The sequence below is a fragment of the Trachinotus anak genome, unplaced genomic scaffold, assembly GCF_046630095.1.
Source record: "Trachinotus anak isolate AG129_WGS33_773 ecotype Australia unplaced genomic scaffold, CSIRO_AGI_Tana_v1 ptg000007l, whole genome shotgun sequence".
Lineage (NCBI taxonomy): Eukaryota > Metazoa > Chordata > Actinopteri > Carangiformes > Carangidae > Trachinotus > Trachinotus anak.
The window spans coordinates 14,742,240-14,764,358 of record NW_027273858.1 but is presented as its reverse complement, the minus strand read 5'-3'; the positions used below and the strand labels follow the sequence as shown (position 1 = coordinate 14,764,358).

Genomic DNA, 22,119 nt, shown 5'->3' with positions numbered 1-22,119 from the left:
CACAGTTTTTTTCCATGGCTCTGAAAAAATGACATCTCATTTCACCCATACAAAGAAAAGTATAATACAATTAAAACTTGAAATCTGAAAAAAAAGTAATTCATATTCTCTTTGAATAATTATATTAAGTAATTTTTTTTAAATATCAAATAGCAGCCCTACTGTTGACTTGATTTCCTGTGTCTTATGCACTTATGAAGTTTGCAGTGCTTATTCTTAAAATCCACCCATTTAACTGTTGTGAAAGATAGCATATAGATTTTTTCGACCACTTGCGGTGCTGTTGAGCGTTGTGTTCCTGTATTCTGCCATCATGCGTTTAACAGGACACGTGCTCACCGTGATCACAGAGGTGACATTTCTGCTGACTGCAGAGGGCAGGAATGCATATTGACAATTAGGGAGATAATGTACCGTAAAGATTAGAGCAGTCTTGCTGCAGAAAATGTAGGTTTCAAAATATTAAAAAAGGCTTGACAAATGTTTTATTAGGTAGGATATGCACTCAACTTTTTTTAATGCCTTGAATAAACAGAACATGAAATTTTAGAATGTTTTTATGTTTACAATGAAAAGTTAGCTACACAAAATCAACAAATGTCAGGAAAAATACATCAAATTAAGTTAATATATGATATTTTGTGGCCAAAAAAATGTCACCTTGTCAAACCTTTGGACCACTGTGTTTGTACTATAAATTATAGGTCCCATTTTCTCACCTGAAATTTGGCAAAATGTGAAATCCCTATCTTTAGAAGTGCTTTTAGTGAGTGATGTACCAAACACCAGCTATCGCACATTGCCTTTTCTCCTTTCCATGTGTCAGTTTTGAGCTGACAGAGGCACTTTCTCTCACAGACAGGGAGGCCTTTTGTATTGTTACTTTAAAAGCACCTTGAATAGCACTGGGAGTGACATGTTATCTCTGCCAGGTCAAACTGGATCTAAACTGACTCTATATAGCTCTCACCCATCATAGTCCTTAGCTAAATAGAATATGACCCCCATCCCTCACTCACAATGAATTATAATTTTCACTTCATGGCCATGATTGACCAGTACATTTTTTTCTTTTATTACAGCAAGTGAAAAACGCTCTGAAGTACACAATTGGATTTGCCATTGTCTGCATAGTTCTCCTATTAATTGGGTAAGTTGGAGACATGGATGGCTTCTTCTTCTGCTTCACTACAAGCTAGATAAGGGGGGTGTGGATGTATCATTGTGGTTAAAAAGAGGAGGGCCCCTTCAAACAGCTGCTGTAACGTATTTGTCTGCCCATGTTAAGCCATTCAAGAAAAAAAAGTATATCCCTTACTAAATATAGACCTATAGTATCTTATTCGATTTGTATTACATTTTTCCATTAAATTTTATAACGGCTGATAAACTAGAGCCCTTGCATTTGGTCTATGTACAAAACACCAGTGGAGGGAATATTGACTCTTTTTTGTGACAGTCTATACTGTATCTACAAATCTACACTGATACACATTCACAGCCATGTCTAGTTTATCCATTTATCCGTTCCATACCGGCTGTGTTCAGCAACACCTGCACAACATAATAGATTTCCTTTGCAGCCACGACAGCAACAGGCCTGCAGTTCAACCTATACCACTTAATGTGTTCTCTCAACCATTAAATAGTGAACCAGAGGAAGGCTTACCTTGTTTGTGAAAATAAAGGACACATGACCATACTTTCTTATAGCTTAAAGTTTGGAAGTTAGGTTTTTTTTTTTAGATAGAAGCAATTTAGCCCCTCTTTTACCTCATGAACTGGGACTATTGCTGCTTCGGTCTGGCAATTGTTGCTTTGATTTTCAACAACATGATGGCTTTTTTCCCGGGCTGCTTTTCTGACACTGAGAAACATAATGGCTTCTTTTGGTGACTGTAGGTCAGTGCTTGATGTCAAAATGCTTTTGTTTGCTGTCTTGTACCCAGAAAGGTGTTTAACTCCTTAGAATGGCCCCTGATCTTTTAGATTCTTTTTTGTCCGGGACTTCAGATAACTTATCTACAATCATTTAGTCACATATAAGATTTGTATGGCTCTGTGACAGCCAGGGGCTGTCTCTCTGTCCATCCCATTCTCGTGAACGTGACATCTCAGTAACACTGTGAGGGAATGTCTTCAAATTTGGTACAAACATTAATTTGGACTCAAGGATGGTCTGATAAGACTTTGGTGGTCAAAATCCGCGACCTCACAAAACAAGTTTTTGGTTATAACTCACAAGTTCATATACTAATGTCTATAAGGATAAAATTTATAGAAGATAAAATTCATATCCAAATGGCTCCTCTGGCTATTATTCAGTGCTATCCTCCCTTAATAAATGCTTTTAAAAAGTCCAGATTACAGCTTCACAGTCAAGGTGCCTTCACAGAAAATTGCCCAGCCACATTTACTGTAACATTTAGAGAGTGAGATTATGTTGCTGCTCTTGCCATAGCACACGCTTTGAAGATGACTACCAGAATTTCAAAATAAGAAAATGGACTAAAGCAGGAAAACAAAGCTTGAATACTATCTAAAATAAATAGACAAAGGCATGAATAACTCAAACATATCCTGTGTTTCTCATTTAAAGTTTATACCTTTTTAGAGTTAAATTGGAGAAAGTTACACCCTTACTGCATAGTTGTGAAGAGCTCGGTAAGGGTTAAGGTCACTTTAATGAGATGCTTTTTTTCTCAAAATGAAAAATCACACATAACATGACCGAAGGGAAGCACATGCACATGAAAAAGATTAAGTGCAAGTGTGGACCCCTTTGGATATCCACATGATACTGGGGCCTACTGAGGCCTGGATTTTGTTTTTTGTATGTGAGGCAAAGGGAAGTCTCTGAGATGCTGATGTTATGTCTTTCACCTCCTGTGGTGAATTTTTTTTTTTGGACTACAATTTTTTTTTTTACTTTCTAAAAGAATCTGTAAAGCAGGATATTTCATTAGATTATTTTAGATGCTAGATACTAAGGTATCTGCCAAGAAGGATTAATGATCAATGGAAAAAGGATTTCATGATCAATGGAATCAAAGTCTGCACTGAAATTGAGCATCTATACTGTTGACCGTTTTGACACATTTCTTGCATAAATATCCACTGGTAGAAATGCTGTAGTGCTGGCAAAATATGTTAATTTTTCCCCACATTCAGACCTGTTTATGTAAGTGATGGCAAAAAAATATTAAATTATTATGTGCATGTCACACACACACACACAGACACACACACATACAGACTTAGATCAATGTTCTTTGTTAAGATTGAAGTCTTCCGTCAGTATTATAATTGTTTTCCAACAGAAAAAGCAGCAAAATGTCTTTCTGTGTGTATTTCTCTGGCTTTATTTTCCTTTATGTGCGGAATCTGTGTGAGTGATGTAGAGAAGATACAGCATTTGCTGAAACCATCAGTGCCAGGACAAAGACTAAGCTTAAACATATTGTGTTCTGGGGACAGTGACAGCCTGGAAGTAACCTAATACATTTTACCTTATTGTTTCATTGCTTTCAGAGCCTTCGTTCCACTTGAGGCCCCACCTCGCCAGAATTCCACACAATGGGAGAAAGTACAATACCTTTTTGAGGAGCTTGGGAGTAGTCGTAAGTATAGCTGCTTTAGAAAATATTGTTATTTTCAATTTGGGTCCGATTTTTATAGTTCTTGCCATGACTGTCAGATTGTATTTTCTTAATTTCTTTTTAATTTTACTTAATTCATTCCACCCTTCTCCTTCATTAGTTATATTCATTACTCCCTTGATCCATGGCCACACGCATTGCATATCCATGGCTGCATCCATCGTCCCATTCATTCTTCACAGTGGATACTTTACTGCTCTGTATTATCTTCTTTCTATTATTTGGTATTGATCGGTAGACAGTCTAATGGTCTGTTTGGGCAGAATTTGTAGCAAATTTTAGATGTGATGCACTTGCAGGCACAACAAAAAAACACAAGTTAGTCTTAAGATAGCACTGCAAAAACCCGCACTTTACACACCACTCTACTTTACAAACATACGGAGGTTGGTAAATTTCAGAGTTTCTCTCTGTTTGGTTCTTATGGAAGACCATGGTTGAAATTAATGCAATGCTCTTAAGGTTAAAGTATTTTTAATGGACATAGTCTACTCATGTTTGTGAGCCTGGTTGCTGAATGAAAGATAGGGTTAGGGTTACATTTAGGGTTAGGTACATTTTTTGATTGTGTAGTGATTTTACTGACTTAAATAACTTCATAAAAGGATATACAAGGTCATTGGCATATCTAAAATTTACTCAGATATAGTGTATAGTGATTGTATCCACATGCAAATCACATAATATTTTTTCTGTATATGTAAATACATGTAAGATAATAGAAAGCCTGTTGCATCATGCCTTTATTGATTATTGTTAGTTTATATTTCAGCCTACATCTTGCTTGATTTCACTGATAATTATGTTGATTTGATTGATTTGAGTTGATTATGTTGGGGCAATCTGGTGACCACTCAACCCACCTCTGTATTGATGTCATAGTGCCAAGATGGACAGCTCCCAGTTTATCTTAGACATGACATGTTAATGATGTGATATTCCCCGACATTCCTCTCAACTCCTTTTTGTGGAGTCACTCTTCCATTCACTTTTCCAGCAGTTCCTTGTTGAATAATTCAATAACTTTCTGTATACATTTTTCAGAATCAATGACTTTATAGCCTAAAAATCAGTGTAGCATGCAACAAGAAATTAAATTTCCCAATTAAGATAATCTAGTATGTCTAGTATGATGGTTCTCTGCGTGATCCCAATGCTGTGAACATACCGTCCTTGGAAATCTTCACTTGTTGAGCAAAGCAATGCCTGTGCTTATGCTTATGCTAATGCAGAATCTTGCCAAATATGGACTCCTCACTGTCCTCTGGCCTTTTGCCATCTGGGGATCAAGGAGGAAGTTGAACCATCTGCCTCTCTTCACAATAGTGGACCCCTACATGCTCCCCCTAGCCTTCCTCCCTTGGCACCGGAGGAAATTGCTCGGCTGCTAAGGAGGAAAAGTGAGGATCATCCTTTTTCTAATCCCCATCTCTTCTCTCTCCAGATGGGAGGTTAATTGTATAAAAGAACGGCACTTTAGCCACATAACCCTGCTAACTGCTTTGCAGCAACTGTTCATTAAGGCCACTACATCTTTAGAGGTTCCAACATTACATTTGTTACAATGTTCCAGTGATGCCTGGATCAGTGTCTAGTAATATTGGTATTCAAGACCATACAGTACAATCTTGTATTTTTGAAGATGCCTCAAGGTAAACTGGAGTGGTTGGGAGTCCAACTGTAACTAGGAAGATTTCTACCACTAAACTTTTCCTGCATATCCTTGTTATTAGTGAGAAAAAACAAAACTCACATTGACCCTGACATACACATTCACACACATGTATCAAATCTCAACCATAGCAGTTATAGTAACTATTCTATACTTTCTGTTGTCTGACAACAGAAATAGAAAAATGTGAATGAAAACAGCTTTATTGGAACTTCAGCTGTATTAAAATAGTGAATTTGTGAGCACAGAGTGTAGGGGAGAGGCAAACACATACTGTAAAGGGCTGAAACCAGCTGACACTAGGCAGAATGCAAATAAAAAGTGATGATGGTAAGAGACCTATTACCTCATCTATCAACCATTATACCCTGTTCAAACCTGGCATTAACATCCGTCCTGGTTGATGCGATCACAAGTGGTCAGGTGTGAATACACCCAGGACACATTGAGGACACATTTGAGATCTGATCACTCAGACCACATCCTCTGCCACAGTCTAATTATTCCACAACAGTTTCATAATTGTAGAGTTGTGCACTGATTTGCTCAGCCCATCCTTGCCCCACTCTTCCTCTCCCTCTCTGTGTTACACATTAACACACTGACAACAGACTTGTCCCTCACAGTCGGATTAGCTAAAAGAAAAAAATAAGCATACATGTTTATTTGCATATAGAGTAGGGAAGTGAGATCTGATCACAAGTGGTCACTGGAGATGCATGTGAATGACGAATGGCATGAATTTTAATGCTGGTTGTGAACTGACGTACTTAGAGCTGTCCATTTGTGTTCGGATCACCTGAGTTACATGTTAATGCCAGGTCTGAACGGGCCCATAGGGACTTTTCAAGCAGGCTTTCACTACTTTCAATAGAAAGTAGTTAACAGCAGTTCCACAACATTTTTCAAGTTCAACCACACACTAGACTATAGGGTTTCTTTAGGTCACCCTTTCTGTACATATTATATTGTCAAAGGTGTTGTGTTTTACTAACTGGGTTATAAAATAGCATGGGTAAAATTCGAGGCTATCACTTTTTTAAATTCATTTGAGGCTTAAGTTGACAGATTCATGGTGAGGGAGTAGGAGTGATGCTGCTGATCTCATCTTGATTGATCTTTTGACATTTTCTGCCGTCCCCCAAGTTTGTGATAGTGCTTTATCTATATTAGCATGGTGTCCCTCAACTGTGGGATTAGAGCTACGCTATGCCCAAAATAACTTCTTAAACACAAACTATTATCTGACCTCATTTCCCAATTTATATGACTTTTTCAGTTTTACCCACGCAGAGAGAAAAAACTACCATGATTGTCTCTGATAACATTCTCAACTTTTCTATAAACCCCTATATGCTGTATCGTAGTATGTGGTTGTACAGTTTATGATATCGCACCCTTTGAACATACAGCTGCTTCCAACTAACTTTTGATGATCCTGTCATTAGACAGAAGTAGGGTGCTAGGGCTAAAGGAGCTCCTTAATAAACTCATTTCTGCACAATTCTCATGCGTGCACACAAGCCTGAAGGGCTATATGCAGGATGAGATAAGAGCTACCTCATTCCATTGCTGTAGGAATCAAAGCTATACAGATGTGGAAGCGCCACCAATAATAGACAATATTCCCTCTGTTTAATCCCCAGAAAATCTGCTCAAGAAACCAAGAAGAGTGGCAGCAAACATCTATCCTTTGCTTTGTGTAGAGTTCATGAACAGAATGTTCTCCATGCAGAACATGGAGCTATTGTCTATTTTACGACTCTCGCCCCTAAACAAAGGTAGCAAAATCGCAATGAAGCACTCGGGAAAAGGAAACATGTATTCAAATGTTAATGTTCAGCCCAGCTGTCAGACTTCAAAGTTTTCTTTTTGCATACAATACAAAAGGGAGCAGGTATATAATTTATCTCAATTTTCCACCTCTTTGTCCTGCTGCTTGTGAAATGCCTCTAAAAGAAAGTGATAAATGTTATAAACAGCACAACTCATACATGCCCTGAATACTGACTTAATATTGCCAATGAAATGCCTCTGTCAAGGAGAAAGGCAAGCAGAGAACCACCTATGCTCATGCTGACAGGTGGGCTGGGCACTATGAAGATACTGCTGAGAGGATGTGGGATATCTATACAGGGACAACTGTGTAGCTTTTTACATGGCACCCTATGACAGGTGGGGTCTTGACAGGGGAGAGAGGCAATCAGTCTCTTCATCAATCGCTGTCTTCTCACTCCAGCTCTGACAGCTGGTGTGACACCTACTGTTGCCCTTGCCTGATGGGTGGTCCCCTTTCTGCCTCAATCAGAGGTGACACACATTAACTCAACCTACATACATTGAAAGATCCAGCTGTTTAAACACTGTTGGTAATCAGTGTATGAAATGACAGTGAATACATAAAATGTTGACCAGATGTGTCTCCAGAGGAAGACTTGGCTACGGTGTATTCATTAAAAGCAGATAATAAATCCAAGACTACCAGAATACCAACGGGATGCCTTGTCCTTGTCCATGTCAATAACATTCCTCCCGTTTCCTTTTCAGGGAATAAATTCCCTGAATTGTCCCTTTAGAAACATTTACAGAGACACGTCTTTGCAGTTCAAGATGGGCTGCGTCCTTGATATCAGCGTGTAGCCAGTTAAGATGCAAAGCATTCAATTTAAAAAGTTCTTTCAACTGGACTCTTTTTTGTCTTTTCTGATGAGATGCATTTTCCCACAATGATTCCTAATTACACTCAAGGCATTGACTGGATCAGTTCATGCAAATAACTAAAATGAAAGACATTTTCCACTTACTGTCATGGTGTCTAGCTATGTGGTCTTATTATTGGCTTTGCAGAGGTTTTATGATATTTGCCACTGTTTCAAAGAGGTACTACAGCAATTTAGCATTGCATGTCCTTAAGGTTGGGGAACTCACAAAAGACATTTAAAAAAGAATAATCAAAACCAAAGCAGCAGGTACCAACATACTCTGACTTTTAGTCTCTTGTATGGTACTAAATCCTACAATTTCCACAATGCTCCAAAAGCATCTTTTCACACCTTCCTTACCTGGTAAATTCTCACATCTTTGAATATCTATTCCCAGTTTATAATGGAGGTTCTATTATTAAAAATGTATTGTCTCCAAGCCCCAGTTGTTATAGCCCCAATAACATCATTAAGACTATTTCCTTGAATCTGGCAACGCTTCTCCTGATCCACAAAAGACATACAACTGTGTTTACAGGCTGAGTGGTACTCCACATCAAGAGTAACCTGACCTTATTCGCACAGTCAGTGTAGTGCTTCACCTCTTTTCAAAAACAATGTCCCTGTTACTCCTCTATATCTTTTTTTACTAGCTTATAGCATAAACTGGTGAGAAACTGTTTGTTGTATTGTTTTCCATCTCAAATGTTGTCTGAGTAATTGCAGCTAACATTAGCTTCCTTATTTGTATTTTGCATCCTGCTCCTTCCTGTGTACCAGCTTCAGTTTGATAAGAGCAGTTCTGGCTCTGTGTATGACAGTAGTTTTTGTCTCACCAAGACACACAACACTCCTGTTGCTTTTGAAATATTTGCACTGCACAGTGGGGGCTTTGTCAGCAATCTAGATTACGTCAAACAGCTTTTATGAAATTTTCCCTTTGGATTTTCTACAGAAGTCTGGCAATGCCATTTTAGAAGCATCTGTAGAGTATTCAAACAAATTTAGATGCAGTGTTACTCAGCTCATACAGCAGCTGCATTGGGGTGTGAATGCAGGAAACATTTTGGCTGTCAATGTTGAGTTTGAAAAGCACCACATAACTGAAACACCATCAAAGTGCCCATATGAAAGTCCATGTCAAACAGTCTATTGATGTTTCTTTCTGAGGTCAAGGTCAAATCTCTAATGGCTTTCCTGCTTTCCCATCCACAGATGGTCTAGCTGCTCTGTCTTTCTCCATCAGCACCTTGACCTTGATTGGCATGTTGGCAGTGATCACTTACACGGTGAGTTGGGACCTGAGACAAGTGGATGATGTTGTTTCATGTGTTGAGCACACTAATTAAGACAAATCATCCAGTGACATGCTTTCCACATTTTGCCAGCCCTGTAGCTTAATAGGACCTGTACTTATTGAGACATCTGACATAGAACTTGTTTTGAGGTATGAAGAAAGAATAATTTTCCTTTCATCAGATTTACCCAACACGATTTTTCAATTCATATGTCATGGTTTATAATGCATGGTTTTGTAAAATGGTCTTTGAACTGCAGCATGGTTTCTTAAAGTTTCTAATGTAAAAATGGTTTTCCATCTATTGGGTTGAGATGTACCAAGTGATGGAGTGGCCTTTCAGTATTAGCAATGCCTTGTGATTTTAGAGCTCTGGCATTCAATTGCTCAAATTGCTCAAACTGCTGTCTTTCATCTGGGCACCTGAGACTTTTGCATGATGTATGTGCACCCTTCTCCGGCTTATCAACCACTTATCTGCTGTCTATTTATATATATAGATCTGCCTCAGTGTCCATTAATATATGCCTATATTTTGATTCCCTCAGCATTCTGCGGTTTTTCATTTTTTCCTAGATCGGGAAAATTGACCGTGCTGTAACACTTGTTAATGCTGTCCATTTTTCATAGCCGCTATCTTAGTAACTAGACTGTGAATATTCCCTGGTGGTGGTGGTGCTGATGTGGGGGTGGGAGTAATGTCTGCTGGGGAAAAATACAAAAAACTCCTCGGGTATCAACCCAGGGGGTGAGAGTAAAAGTGACAGCCAACCCCAATCTATCCAGTTTCTGTTGAGCTCAAAGAGTCCTATTTGACAAATTACACAACAATTGAATGTGGAGCTGTAATGAATAATACACAACCGAGTCAAGTAAATTGTAGAACTAATCTCCCTTTAGGACATATAATCCATCTCAGATGGGATTTTATCCACTGTTCTCTCACTTTGCTTCTCACAGTTCTCTAAAGAGTGAATAATTACCTAGTACATTTTGAGGATGGAAGTGTGCTTAGATTTGCACTGACCCCATGTTGATATGGACTCTGTGAATGCCCTGTGGAAATCTAAACTCCCAGTGTGTATTTGTTTTTGATGTTTCTTGTTTTGATGAAGTCAATCAAAGAAATCAGGCCTTTGGGCGACAAACAGTAGCTGCCCCTCCTTTTTTTATTTTCACAGACTCAAATACAGAAGCCTTTTTTATCTCACTTTTTTATCCCTTCATTCACTTTATTTGCTCTCTACTCTCTCTTCTAAAACCGTTCTCAGTGGCAACCTAACCATATTTGCAAAGAGCTGTGTGATTTATCATTCTTTACTATGTGTAACTATTAAGCTTGATTAACTTAGTGGAATCTTAGTGACAGTTTCCATAAGGAGTGGAAATGTTGCCCATGATTTCTGTGCAAATTTATCACTTAATGCAGTACTAGCCATCTTCTAATGTAAACAACTCTGTGATGTAAACAGTATTCATCACTGTAACCTGGTGCACTCAAAACCGATGCAAAGTGAAGCAAGTTTATCATTTTTGCTCTTTTTTTTTCGCCCTCTCTCTGGTGCACACAAATTTATATTAAACAGAGGCATCCTCCATAAGCCTAAGTGTCTTCCGTTTTAACTAGGTTTGGTGTCTGTCTGCCCAACTTTCTGTTAAACTAAACCAAAGCTTTTAACAGTTTACATGTAAAATGTTTGTATTAAGTTGTTGATGGTATCTGTTAAGGTGTTGTGGTGCAGTATTGAATAGAGCTCACCCTTAGATGGGGTTACACTTAAAGTTCTGTAAAATATGAAATTAATTTATTTTTCTGTGGTACATTATTAACACACTGTAGGTGTACTTGTCCTACTAGTCACTTACTCTAATGTCAACTAATTAAATTTCAGTCTTTTGTCTGTTAAGAAAGAAATAAATAAGTGATGGTGACCTAACATACATAAAAATACAAATTTCTGTGTGTGTCATTTGACCATGGTTGAAAATATATACATCTGTCAGTGTCAGTTTGATAGAGGGAGCAGGCTTCAGAGATAGTAAGAGACTGTACCTTTACTAACACTTTACCAACACAGCAAGTTAATGTCAGATAGTGAACTAACTTTGCATTAAATTTGACATGAAAATCACTTTATACTTAAGCAGCCACTTTTAAATGGTGAGGGTTTCATCCAATAATAAAATGCGAATGCAAATCTATATTTATGGTAAATGTCCTCCACACTACCTGGAATGTTTGAACATGCATATTCCCTGTATTGTCTCCCTCTTTGTTTGATTGTACCCAGCAGTGATGACATGAGACTGATCTCAAAGCTCATGCATCATGTGAACTCCTTCGGCTTCATTTAAAAGCTAGGCTAGCATATTGACTTATGACTCTCATGGCTCTGTCTCCTGTGGGCCTACCTTTCTCCTGCTCTTAAATTGCCAACCTTAAGATGCTGATGCTGAACTAAAGTTGAGAAGATTAATGTCTGTTGATCTAATCACACGCCCTGAGATTGACCTGGGGAGATGTTGCCTTTTAATGAATCAGAAGGTTGTCACTACTTTAGATTTCTCCGTCCTTTGATGCTTGTTTGATTTCCATATTTTATATTTACTTTTGATTTTTAGCATTTATATTTCATAAGATATTTCTCACCCAATTTTATACTTATTAACTGAAGTTTGAAAGTTAGAACTCAGTTATTGGATTTTGAATAAAACATGGTGTGTAACATTCACTGTAGTTGAACTGTTTAGTCTGTAGGTTTTATAACACTGTCTAACATGCAAAATGCTATTAACTAAAAAGAAGGTACTACATTAAACAAACATTACCAGGGCAGTAACTCCTCTTTTGCTTACCAAGCATATCGTACCTGTATTTGTATTTGTACCCTGCCAAGGATGGACCATATGTATCCTTTTTCAAGGTGTTACATTTTTAAATCAAACATTAGCATGATAAATGACATGATTAGGACATCCCTGATTGTCATAGCCCTTTAACCACACAGTAGGCTTACTGCAATCACTGTAGTTAAAGAAGAGTAAACCTTGGTATAATGTCTCTAGAACTTTGGGCCAAAAAGGATGAATCCAGCTATTTGTAACATCACTGCATAAGTTATAATCTAAAACAAAGCCAAACAGGTCCTTTACATGGCAGACATGTTGGCTGTATTTCATGTAGGCGAGCCCATTTCAGCTATCTGGTATTATGGATGTTTGAGTCTTACTGTTGATATTATGTTTTTAAGTTGTGTTGTTAATTAACCATAATCCAACATCTTCCAAATGTCTCATGTCAAGGTAATCTTGACAAAAATCTCAACATTCTGGTCGTGAGCAAAATCCAGCTTCTACTAAACATCAGCTCAACATCACAATGCTGGTTAGTGAATGTTGGGTTTTGACGTCAAGCCCATTTTCATTTCCAACCAAAATGTAACGTCAGTCCGACGTTAGAGTGGTTAGAGTCAAACGTCTTTCTGACAATAACCTTCTAGCCAAAAGCTCTCCTATAATCATAGTATCACAAGAAAACCAGATCAGAAGAGGCAGACAACAGCTAAATCAGTTGTAAGGTTGAAGGCCTTGAAAAGATTTTAAAAAGTTAGGAGTCAGCTGTCAGATGTGATGACTTTATTATTTTGCTGGTCATTGATTGCACTGCAATGTGTTTTTGCCAAGTAAGTTTATTGAACTTGTCTTTCTGTTTGTGCATTGCAGGAGGAAAAAAGGAAATAGTGATAAGAATATTTGTATTAAAGAATCACAATGTACAAAGATAAATAAAATATGTGACATGAGGATGAATGTACTAAAATACCTGATTCATTTTTAATGACTGGGACAGGCTGTCAGTGTGCTTTTTTTCCCCCAAGTTAGACAAAATATTTGCTTGGTTTATTGATAAATTTGTACTTCTGATCTTTGATAAAAAGAATATATTTCTCAGTTGTCTTTAAAATTCGAGCTGGTATCCATTTGGAGTGCCAGATTATTTAAAGCATTGGCAACAAATTCTCTCTATATCTTATTCAATGTGAAAGGTTTTGCTGTTGTGCGGTTCTCTTTACATTTTTAGAAAATTACAATGTAAAGCCACCAGTCAAAACCTGTCTTTCACACCAAACTGGCAGAAACATCTGGGCTTTATCTGGCATTATTGTAACGGTTTTGTAAAATACTGAATGAACTCTGGATTCTGAAGATGGTTTTTAAATCATCACTGTGGACACTTCTCACTGTTGAACCTGACCTTAGATACTGATGAACAGTAGGGTATAAAGATGTTAACAATGGAACGGATCAGTCTATGGAGGGCATGCTCAGGTGTTAAACAAGATTATTCTCAAAGCTAATTTGTGGACCATAAATACACTGTATCTCATGGACATTTTTCCATAGCAGCCCATTACGTACAGGAGCCTAGAAATATCTGCGTATAAACCCTACACCATGTCTGCATCACTTTGTCCCATTGTGTGATTTGCCTAAACTAAATATTTAAATATATTTAAATAATACTTGAATATTTCAGTACAAGTGTGTCACCATAGAATGGCCCCTTGATCATACCACTTTGTCAGTCCTGACCTCCATTATAATAACACTTGAGGCCCTCAGAATTAAGACAGCAACCCCACCTCCCCAGGTTGTAGAGGGGATAAAATACCTGACCAACCCTGTCCGTTTTGATTTTAAATGATTGTTATTTAGGTAGGATTCTGAATATGAGCCATCTGGACATTTTTGACACCACTAAATGATTAATCATAGACATGTAGTGGAATAAACATACAGTACATCTATCTGCATTGTCTAGAGTAATACTCACACTAAAAACAAAAGATATTTGGAAAAAAAACTAGACACATTACAACATTTATATATATAAAAAAAAACACCTAATGTGTGAGAGGACAAAACATTAGGCTGTAATGCAAAACTCCCCATCAACGCTTATAGCGATGGAGCATCCATCTAGTCTGCAGTCTGTGGATTTTTTCCCCAGAGGATGTGTAGTTTGACCTAACAGTGATAGACTTTGACAATCATGGTTGGCTGCGGTGGAAGAGGTTCTCGTTTCAGCTCGGGACTATGACAACGATGTGCTAAGTCAAGCAATGGGGGGATTTTAACAAGCAAGCAGTCATACACCTGGCCCTTTTAGGTTCTTAGTGATCCCAAGCATTTTGAATTTTTGGCCTGCTCCTTTTTTTTTTTTTGTTGGTCAAACCTCATTTTAAACATAATTGTAAAAGTATGTTAGAGGGAAGTTCCAATTTCTGGGAAGCAAGAACCAAATGAATCCACAATAGACTGGAAAGAGCTCATGGAATTGTGTCTCTCATTTCCAAAAGATTCAATCATCTCAACCATGGAGGAGAGGGAGGGGTGGTTTTCAGTACTATCACCACTTTGAGATGGCTGGGATCCCATAGTGCACTTGTCACTACTGATTAAATAAACTTAACAAAACAAGATGGCTTAGGTTCATTATTATCACATTCATCATGTTTTTCCGTCGAGTTATTCTTCCGCCTCCCTAAAATGTGACTTGGCCATGTAAAAGAAGAGACCAGACAGAGCTGAGTGGTGGCATATGCTGCTTGGGGAACCTTTTCTCAAATGTGCAAATGTACCAACATAACAAACAGAAAATGCGCTGGAGGGTGCAGAGCTTAGGCTATTTTCTTTTACATTTTGTTTCTGAATGTAAAATACATATTTAGGAAATTACTGGTGAGCTACCACAGCAGACTGATTACAGTTTTTACACACTTAATTAAAACATTTTATTTCACGGCATAAAAAAACACCTTAAAATTGGCAGGGGACAATTGTTGATCATCTCCTCAATTGTCAGGTAGTGCATGTGAATATCAGTAATCACAGATCTACTACAGACTTATTAATCTGGATTCATGGAAAACATAGACGGCACACAATTCAAAATAAAAAAATAAAATTCTTTGGAGAACGTGTGATGTGAAAGAACCTTATGACCTCTAATCATCCTTTTATTTCTAATACAGACAAAGATACACTATCAAAACTGTTCCACATCAGGTTTGTGGAGTCTTATTTAATGGCCCAGCCTGCACTATTAACCAAATGGCAGTAGGGAAACGAGTATATTGCCAAATTTGTAGGCTTGATGGGAATATTTATCTATGTGTTAAGTTTAATATATTTAATTAGTGGAATTAATTAAAAGTGTGTGTGTGTGTGTGTGTGGGGGGGGCTCTTCCTCCTCTTCCTCCTCCTTTTTAGCTCCACCATCACAAGTAGAAAGATCAACAAAGACAAGGCTTGTGTAGGAGACCTGTGTCCACCTAGTTCTGCCTCTTCCCACTCAGTACTCACATGACTCTCTCTGAATGATTTCAACCAGTAACCACTCCCCCCCCCCCACCCCCCCCCCCCCCCCCCACCCGACACACACACGCAGACTCCCACCCCCCTTGCTCTGAGCTATTTCTAGTTATTATTGACCACAGTGGGGTTTAAAATAACTTTAATGAGCATGCATGATTATGTGTGAGCTAAAAATATACACTCTAGTAGAGGGACACCTGTGTTTTTTTTTTCTTTTATATTTCTCCCATGTAGTTGCACATTTGAGGGAAAGGGAAATGTTCCTCTTGGGATCTGGGGCAGGTTTTCCTTTTATGAGTGTGTTTGATATTCGGGACATGCTCCGGCCTTAAGAGCTCCATGATTCATTGCAGGAGGCGACATTCGCCCGTAGCAGAGATCCACAGCAGAGACTAATAATAGTCTAGCCTGACTTAGTATCCCATGCGACATTCTTAGCGCTACCTAACACTCAGAAACTAGTAAAAGTTGTTTTAGAAAAATATAGGCTCTGACGTATCTCCACTTGAAAAATAGAAGAAAGAGGGCAGCATCTTTTGACTGGGTTGAAAGTATCTTTGCACAGAGGGGCCCTTTGTTTTATTATGAACCCATAAAATGGCACTCCTCCAAGCTGGTAAAAGCGAGATGGCAAAGAGAGAGCAGGAAAGCATTGGCTTGCTGCTCTTATTTTCATTTGTATTGATTGGTCTGTTTCCTGGTATTAGTGATGTCTCTCATTTTTAATTAAAAATTAAACATCCCTTCAGGAAATTGAGGCCCACTGATAGTTGAAAGTGCCTTTTAATTTTTTTTCCAACATATTCTCTCTCTGTCTCTCCTTGTTGTCACTGTATGTGTGTATGTCCTTCTGTATGTCTGTCTATAATTGTTTATTATTTACACAATGTATGTACTTCACACAGAAAAGAGAAGTTGATGTGTATTCATTTACATTCAAGTCATTCAAGATTGATGGCACCTTGATGCCTCTTCCTCTAACCCAGATTTTTCTTTCTAAAATTCTGCTTGTAAAAATTTTATCATATCCTGGATAGTGGATAGTGCTGTCACATGGGGGCACTGTTAAGCTGTAAATTGCATCAGGATGCTATAGGGAAGTGATATCCACACAAAATGGTTGCAGCAAATTCACCAATAAACCTCAGCACAATTATAGATTCCACCATTTTAATCTTTGTTCCTCTACCAAAAATGACATAACCTGGGAAGCCAGGAAGTATATGATTTGCCGTACGTCTGTTTACTTACCCCCATTTGACTGTTGTTATGTTCCACATTATGATGGTTCTGTCATCATGCAGGGGTGGGTATGTGTGGGTGGATGCACGTGCCATATGTGTCATCCCACTCTGACAATGATTCTAATGGTAGTTTTGCACTGTCTTTCAGGCATATGGTATGTCTGTGCTGCCTCTGAATCTGATAAAAGGCACACGGAGTGTGGTGTATGAACGCCTGGAGAACACAGAGGACATTGATGATGTTGAGCATCAGATAGAAAAGCTGAAAACCAAGGTTTGTCTCACCAAATCACACATCAAGCACTGGCACGATACGACATGATCACACAGTGCAAATTATTTATAAATCATGAAATAACTTCATAGACATGAAAAGAGATATCATTATATTAACAACAATTATATCAATGAAAATGTTCCTTTTTTATGCTTTAGTAGAATCTGCATTAGTGTACAATCATACATTCATTGAAAGGTCCACATGCATAGCCTCCAGCTGATCTGTGTGCCGAGCTGCTCTGTCCTTGCACACAATTATGAATGGTTAGCATTGTCCTTATCAGCTAACCTCTCCAATGCAGGCAGCACAAACAGGGAAACACAAGTGAACACATCTCTTAGTTGCTATTAGTTGCCATTGGCAATATGAAGTTGAACACAAAAGTCCAGTGTGTTCATCATTCCTCCTCTGTCCCCTGCATAGATGTATTTACTGAAAGCCCGGTATGGTTGTATGAAATATTACATACACAGTTGTTACAAACAAGAACTTAAGTGCAATATAGGAAACACCCAAAAGAGTTTGCTTTAATAGTTTAATAGCAATGGCCTAAATGTTTGTTTAATACTTGTAAATAAGTTAAATGTCAGACAGTCAAGGTGGACAAATAGCAACTTTGACATGTAATAGTGCAAATTATTTACTGGTAAATAAATGCATATGTGTATTTACTGATTTATTTGGTTGTTTGTTGGTCTTTTTGACAGTGTAAAGACGGACGTCCCCTTTCCTCAAGGGACAGACACAACCTGCAGGAGCTGGAGGGCAAACTGCAGGTCCTCCGGCGCAGGGGGAGACACCTGGAAATTGCAGAGAGGAACTGCTGCACTAAAGTGGGCAGTGCTCTCAGACCTTTCAAGGTGAGTCTGCATTATGGAATTGGCTTCCGTACACAGAAGTAAATTATATGTCTGATATGGACTGTATTTCACACAAAAACAAATCCTCTCAACGGTCTATGTTTTGGATGTGATCTTACAAACACTAATTATTCAGTATTTTGTGTTCTGGCCTTGTTTTGATTGACACTATAGTTTTAATAGATTTTTGATCAGAGGTAGATTAGGTTGCACGATATTCTACACCTAATTTTAAGTGTCTTCTCTTAGTAGTTTATAGTAGTGTATAGTGTAAAAATGTAATTAAAAATTCTTGTATGGCCGCATATCATGCCTTTGTTCATTTTTACAAGCTTAAGAATCTTCCTCCCAAACTGTTTCTTTGTGCTCAAGTTCTAATCTGACTGCTCTAGATTTACTTTTAGTTCTACTTTACACAACTGTATATTTACGTGATTCCCTTGGGTTGTCTCTTCACCTAATTTACTCTGAAGTCTCTCAGGGAGTCTCACATTTCTCAGTCAGGATCTCATGGTTCCCCAGGGATAAACCAAAGCAACCACAAACTTTTACAATCTTTGATTGTACTTTTTCAGGTTGGGCAACCAATACTTGGACTTCATATATGGAATTTTAATATCATTTTTCCCATCTTGAAATTTGCCCAAGTGGTTTTAGGGTTAGAGCATCACTTGTTTAGCTTTGGGCGTGTTGGTTCCTTGGTGCCAGCAGTTACAGTGGCCCAGTACAGACAGACATCTGGAAGATGCACTGATGAGTATTTAGGAGAGATTTTCAAAGCACAGTAAATATAGTAACAAAGTGGGTGCCTAAACTAAATTTTATACATCCAGCACCAGCACAAAATAACCTTACAAAATTTACGCTTTTTCACAGATGACATTGATCAGTTATAAATAGACATTGCACACAGTTTCCTACAGTAGTTTTTACTTAAACCATCAAGACTGATAAAGAAAAAGCACATCCGAGAGACTCATTGGACACACATTTAACACAGTTCCACGAAAATATTATTATCACAACCAAAATCCCCCAAGGCTGTCTATTCCCACAAATCCTAACAGCTTACTGTATCTTTATCCCAAATCACTCAGTTACCAGGGTGCAACAGCTGTGATCATTAGCATCTTTGTAATCGGTTTGGCATAAACAGTATTGCATTTTTAATTAAAAAAATTATGGCTGTCATGATCAGTATGGCTATCAATATGGCTGTCATTATTCACAAAAATAAAACAATCAAAACATTCTCATCTGTACAGCTTTTAGTAACCCTTTAGCATGAAAAACATGATGACCAGACTGTATCTAACATGTTATCTCGGCCTAAAAAGGCACATGACCAGCAATATTATTTTTCTCCTCATACATTTCCTGTTTTCGCTGTAAAACACATACAGGCACAGTAATGGGACTGACAAAAATGCTGCTGTTAATGATTCACTGTACTAATCTCCACACCCTCCTATTGATATTTTACCTGACCTAATCCTCGTGTACACCTAGGTACATCTGTGTGCGCTTTGTACATTAGATGTAACATTTCACTTATGTAGACATAATGGCATGCATGAGTAACCTCTCATCTGTCATGTCGAAAAGATGATTATCCTCAATTAAAATAAGCTTAAAGTCTTTTTTTTTTATTTGTTTGCATCATCATTAACCTAAATGAAGTATAATTTAAAAGCCCTATTCTCAGCTATTCTTATATATGCTGGTAATAATGTTTAAACCTCGAAGTGCATGTGCTTCAGTTTACTGCAGTTGAACTTTGAAATGATTAAATCCCAACAACAATAGCAGCTACATACATTCAGTTAGTCATATTGCCTCATATGTCAATTAGCGGTTTGTTTTCTTTAAATACTGCACTGCTTATATTTCACCAAATACCATGAGGTAACACATTTTCAAAAAGAGAAATTACACCCACATGAATCATACTCACAAGTGCATTTTGCATTCTTTAATAACTTCAGAATATTTTCATGTAACAAGGGAGCAGGGCTGAGAGCAAGTTCAACATGACAAGCACAGCTGGTGCAGCTGGAAGTGAGAACACAATACTGCACACACGCCCATTCATATTTTACTTGACCTAATACTTTGAACATTTGATGTGCATTACGCTTATATGAGCATAATAGCATGGGTGATTGATATGCCCTTATTTTCTGTTTGTACACAACATACCGACGGCGATTCAATTAAAATAGGTTCCACTGTTCTAATCACATTTTCTGTTTTAAGGACAGGACGAGTTGCAACATTAGTTTTCTAGTTCACATTTAACTTTCCCACTGCTATTCATTTTCTGGTATTTTACTGCACTGCAGGCATGCACAAACATTTTAAACCAGTGTCTGTAACAGTTTGTCTTTAACCAAGAGGCTTGCTGCTAATGACAGTCCCCAGACTCAAATTTAAACAGTAATGAGTTGGGAGATTTATTTACTGTACACTCAGGCTCTGGTGTAGAGTGATAAGCCAAATGATTGTGATTTCTCCAGAGCAGTTTTTCCACTGTTTCTCAATCACATGCTGTCCTGTTTATATCAATCCTGGTGGAAGGTGAAAATAACTTACTGAATATGTGGAACATGTACAACTAAAAAGTGCTTGGACCTCACAAAATAGGTTTAGGTCTAGTTTTCAATCATTAAACAAAAGTGAAAGCCAGAGGGTTAATGTATAATAATGCCATTCCTTGTTTAAAAAACAACACAGGCCACCTTTTCATTTAACATATGAAAATAAATCTCACCTTTTGTCATTTACACGTTTTTTTTTTTCATATATAATAGCTTCCTCCTTCGAATTTCACTTTTTGTGTAAGAAAAAGTGCGTTAAATAACAAAGTTCAGTTCTTGCTCCATGCTGACAACAGTCGTGTCCAGAGGCATTGGGTTTTGAGCTTTTACATATGTACAATTTCGGTGGTCAAAGGTCAAGGCCATACCTTGAGGGAGTTTCTCCAAATTTGGCACAAAAGTTCACTTGAACTCAAAGATGAACTGATTATATTTTGGTGGTCTAAGATTAAAGGTCAAGATCACTGTGACCTCATGTCGATCCCATTCTTATGAACACAATATATTAGGAACATCTGGAGGGAATTTCATTGCGTCTGGCACAAGCAAACTCTTGAACTCAAGTGATTGAGTGATTAGAATTTGAATTTGGTGATCAAAGATCACTGTGACCTCACAAAATATGTTTTTGGCCATAAGTCAAGAATCCATATGCTAATTATGATAGAATGCCCTTAATGTCTGATATATTTGTCTTTAACTTATGTGTTTTGTAAGTTTGTCAGATGATGTCCCAGTTATTGTTATTGAGCAGTTTGAAACAAAACAGGAAAGATATTCTATTGATTCTAACTTTCTCACTGCACGATCATTTTACAAGTTTATAGCTGAAATCACAGAATAGTCTTTGTCTTTAACTTATATGTTTTCTGATTTTGTCGGACGATGTCACAGTTATAAAATCTGGATTTTAGCAGCAGAGCAGCAGCTTGGAAATGGCTTGGAAGTTAACATGCAGTCTTTATGAGCTGTGTTTCAGTCACTTTTTCAAACTTGTTCCACTGTCTGGCAACAGAAAAACAAACAAACAGCTTTATTAGGAACTAAAATTAAATAAATTAAATAAAATAAATTAAATTTATTGGGTATTAAAATACATGTACATGTGAGCACAGACAGTGAGAATAGGACAGAATGATGTCAATTGTTTACAGCGATTCCACAACAGTTTTCAACTATGTCCACAATTTCACACATTGACTATATGTAGTCCAGCCGTATAGCAAGTTTTTTGTGATTACACTTTTTTCCTGAGACATGGCCACTTGTGTGATTAGCTTGGTAACTAATAGTTAGCAGCAATCTTTTTTATAAAGACATTGTGATATATACATCAGTGCAACATTATATATTTTAATTGCACTCAGTTTTCTATATGTATTCACTCATCTTTTTTGGCTATGGCTGGTACAAGCTATTTTAGGTATAAG

At 37.6% G+C, this 22,119-nt stretch overlaps 1 protein-coding gene across 2 annotated transcripts in view; it reads left to right on the top strand.

The window, feature by feature from the left end:
• The window catches only part of lmbrd1 (LMBR1 domain containing 1), a 52,978-nt gene that overhangs the window by 13,701 nt on the left and 17,158 nt on the right, over positions 1-22,119 (top strand). Inside the window, exons 5-10 of one of the 2 annotated variants that reach the window (XM_071480883.1) lie at positions 1,083-1,150; positions 3,532-3,620; positions 4,892-5,059; positions 9,249-9,322; positions 17,101-17,226; positions 17,940-18,092. In XM_071480883.1, coding sequence (XP_071336984.1) covers positions 1,083-1,150; positions 3,532-3,620; positions 4,892-5,059; positions 9,249-9,322; positions 17,101-17,226; positions 17,940-18,092 — 678 coding nt within the window. The remainder of the gene's footprint in view (positions 1-1,082; positions 1,151-3,531; positions 3,621-4,891; positions 5,060-9,248; positions 9,323-17,100; positions 17,227-17,939; positions 18,093-22,119) is intronic. The other variant, XM_071480884.1, reaches the window with a different exon arrangement.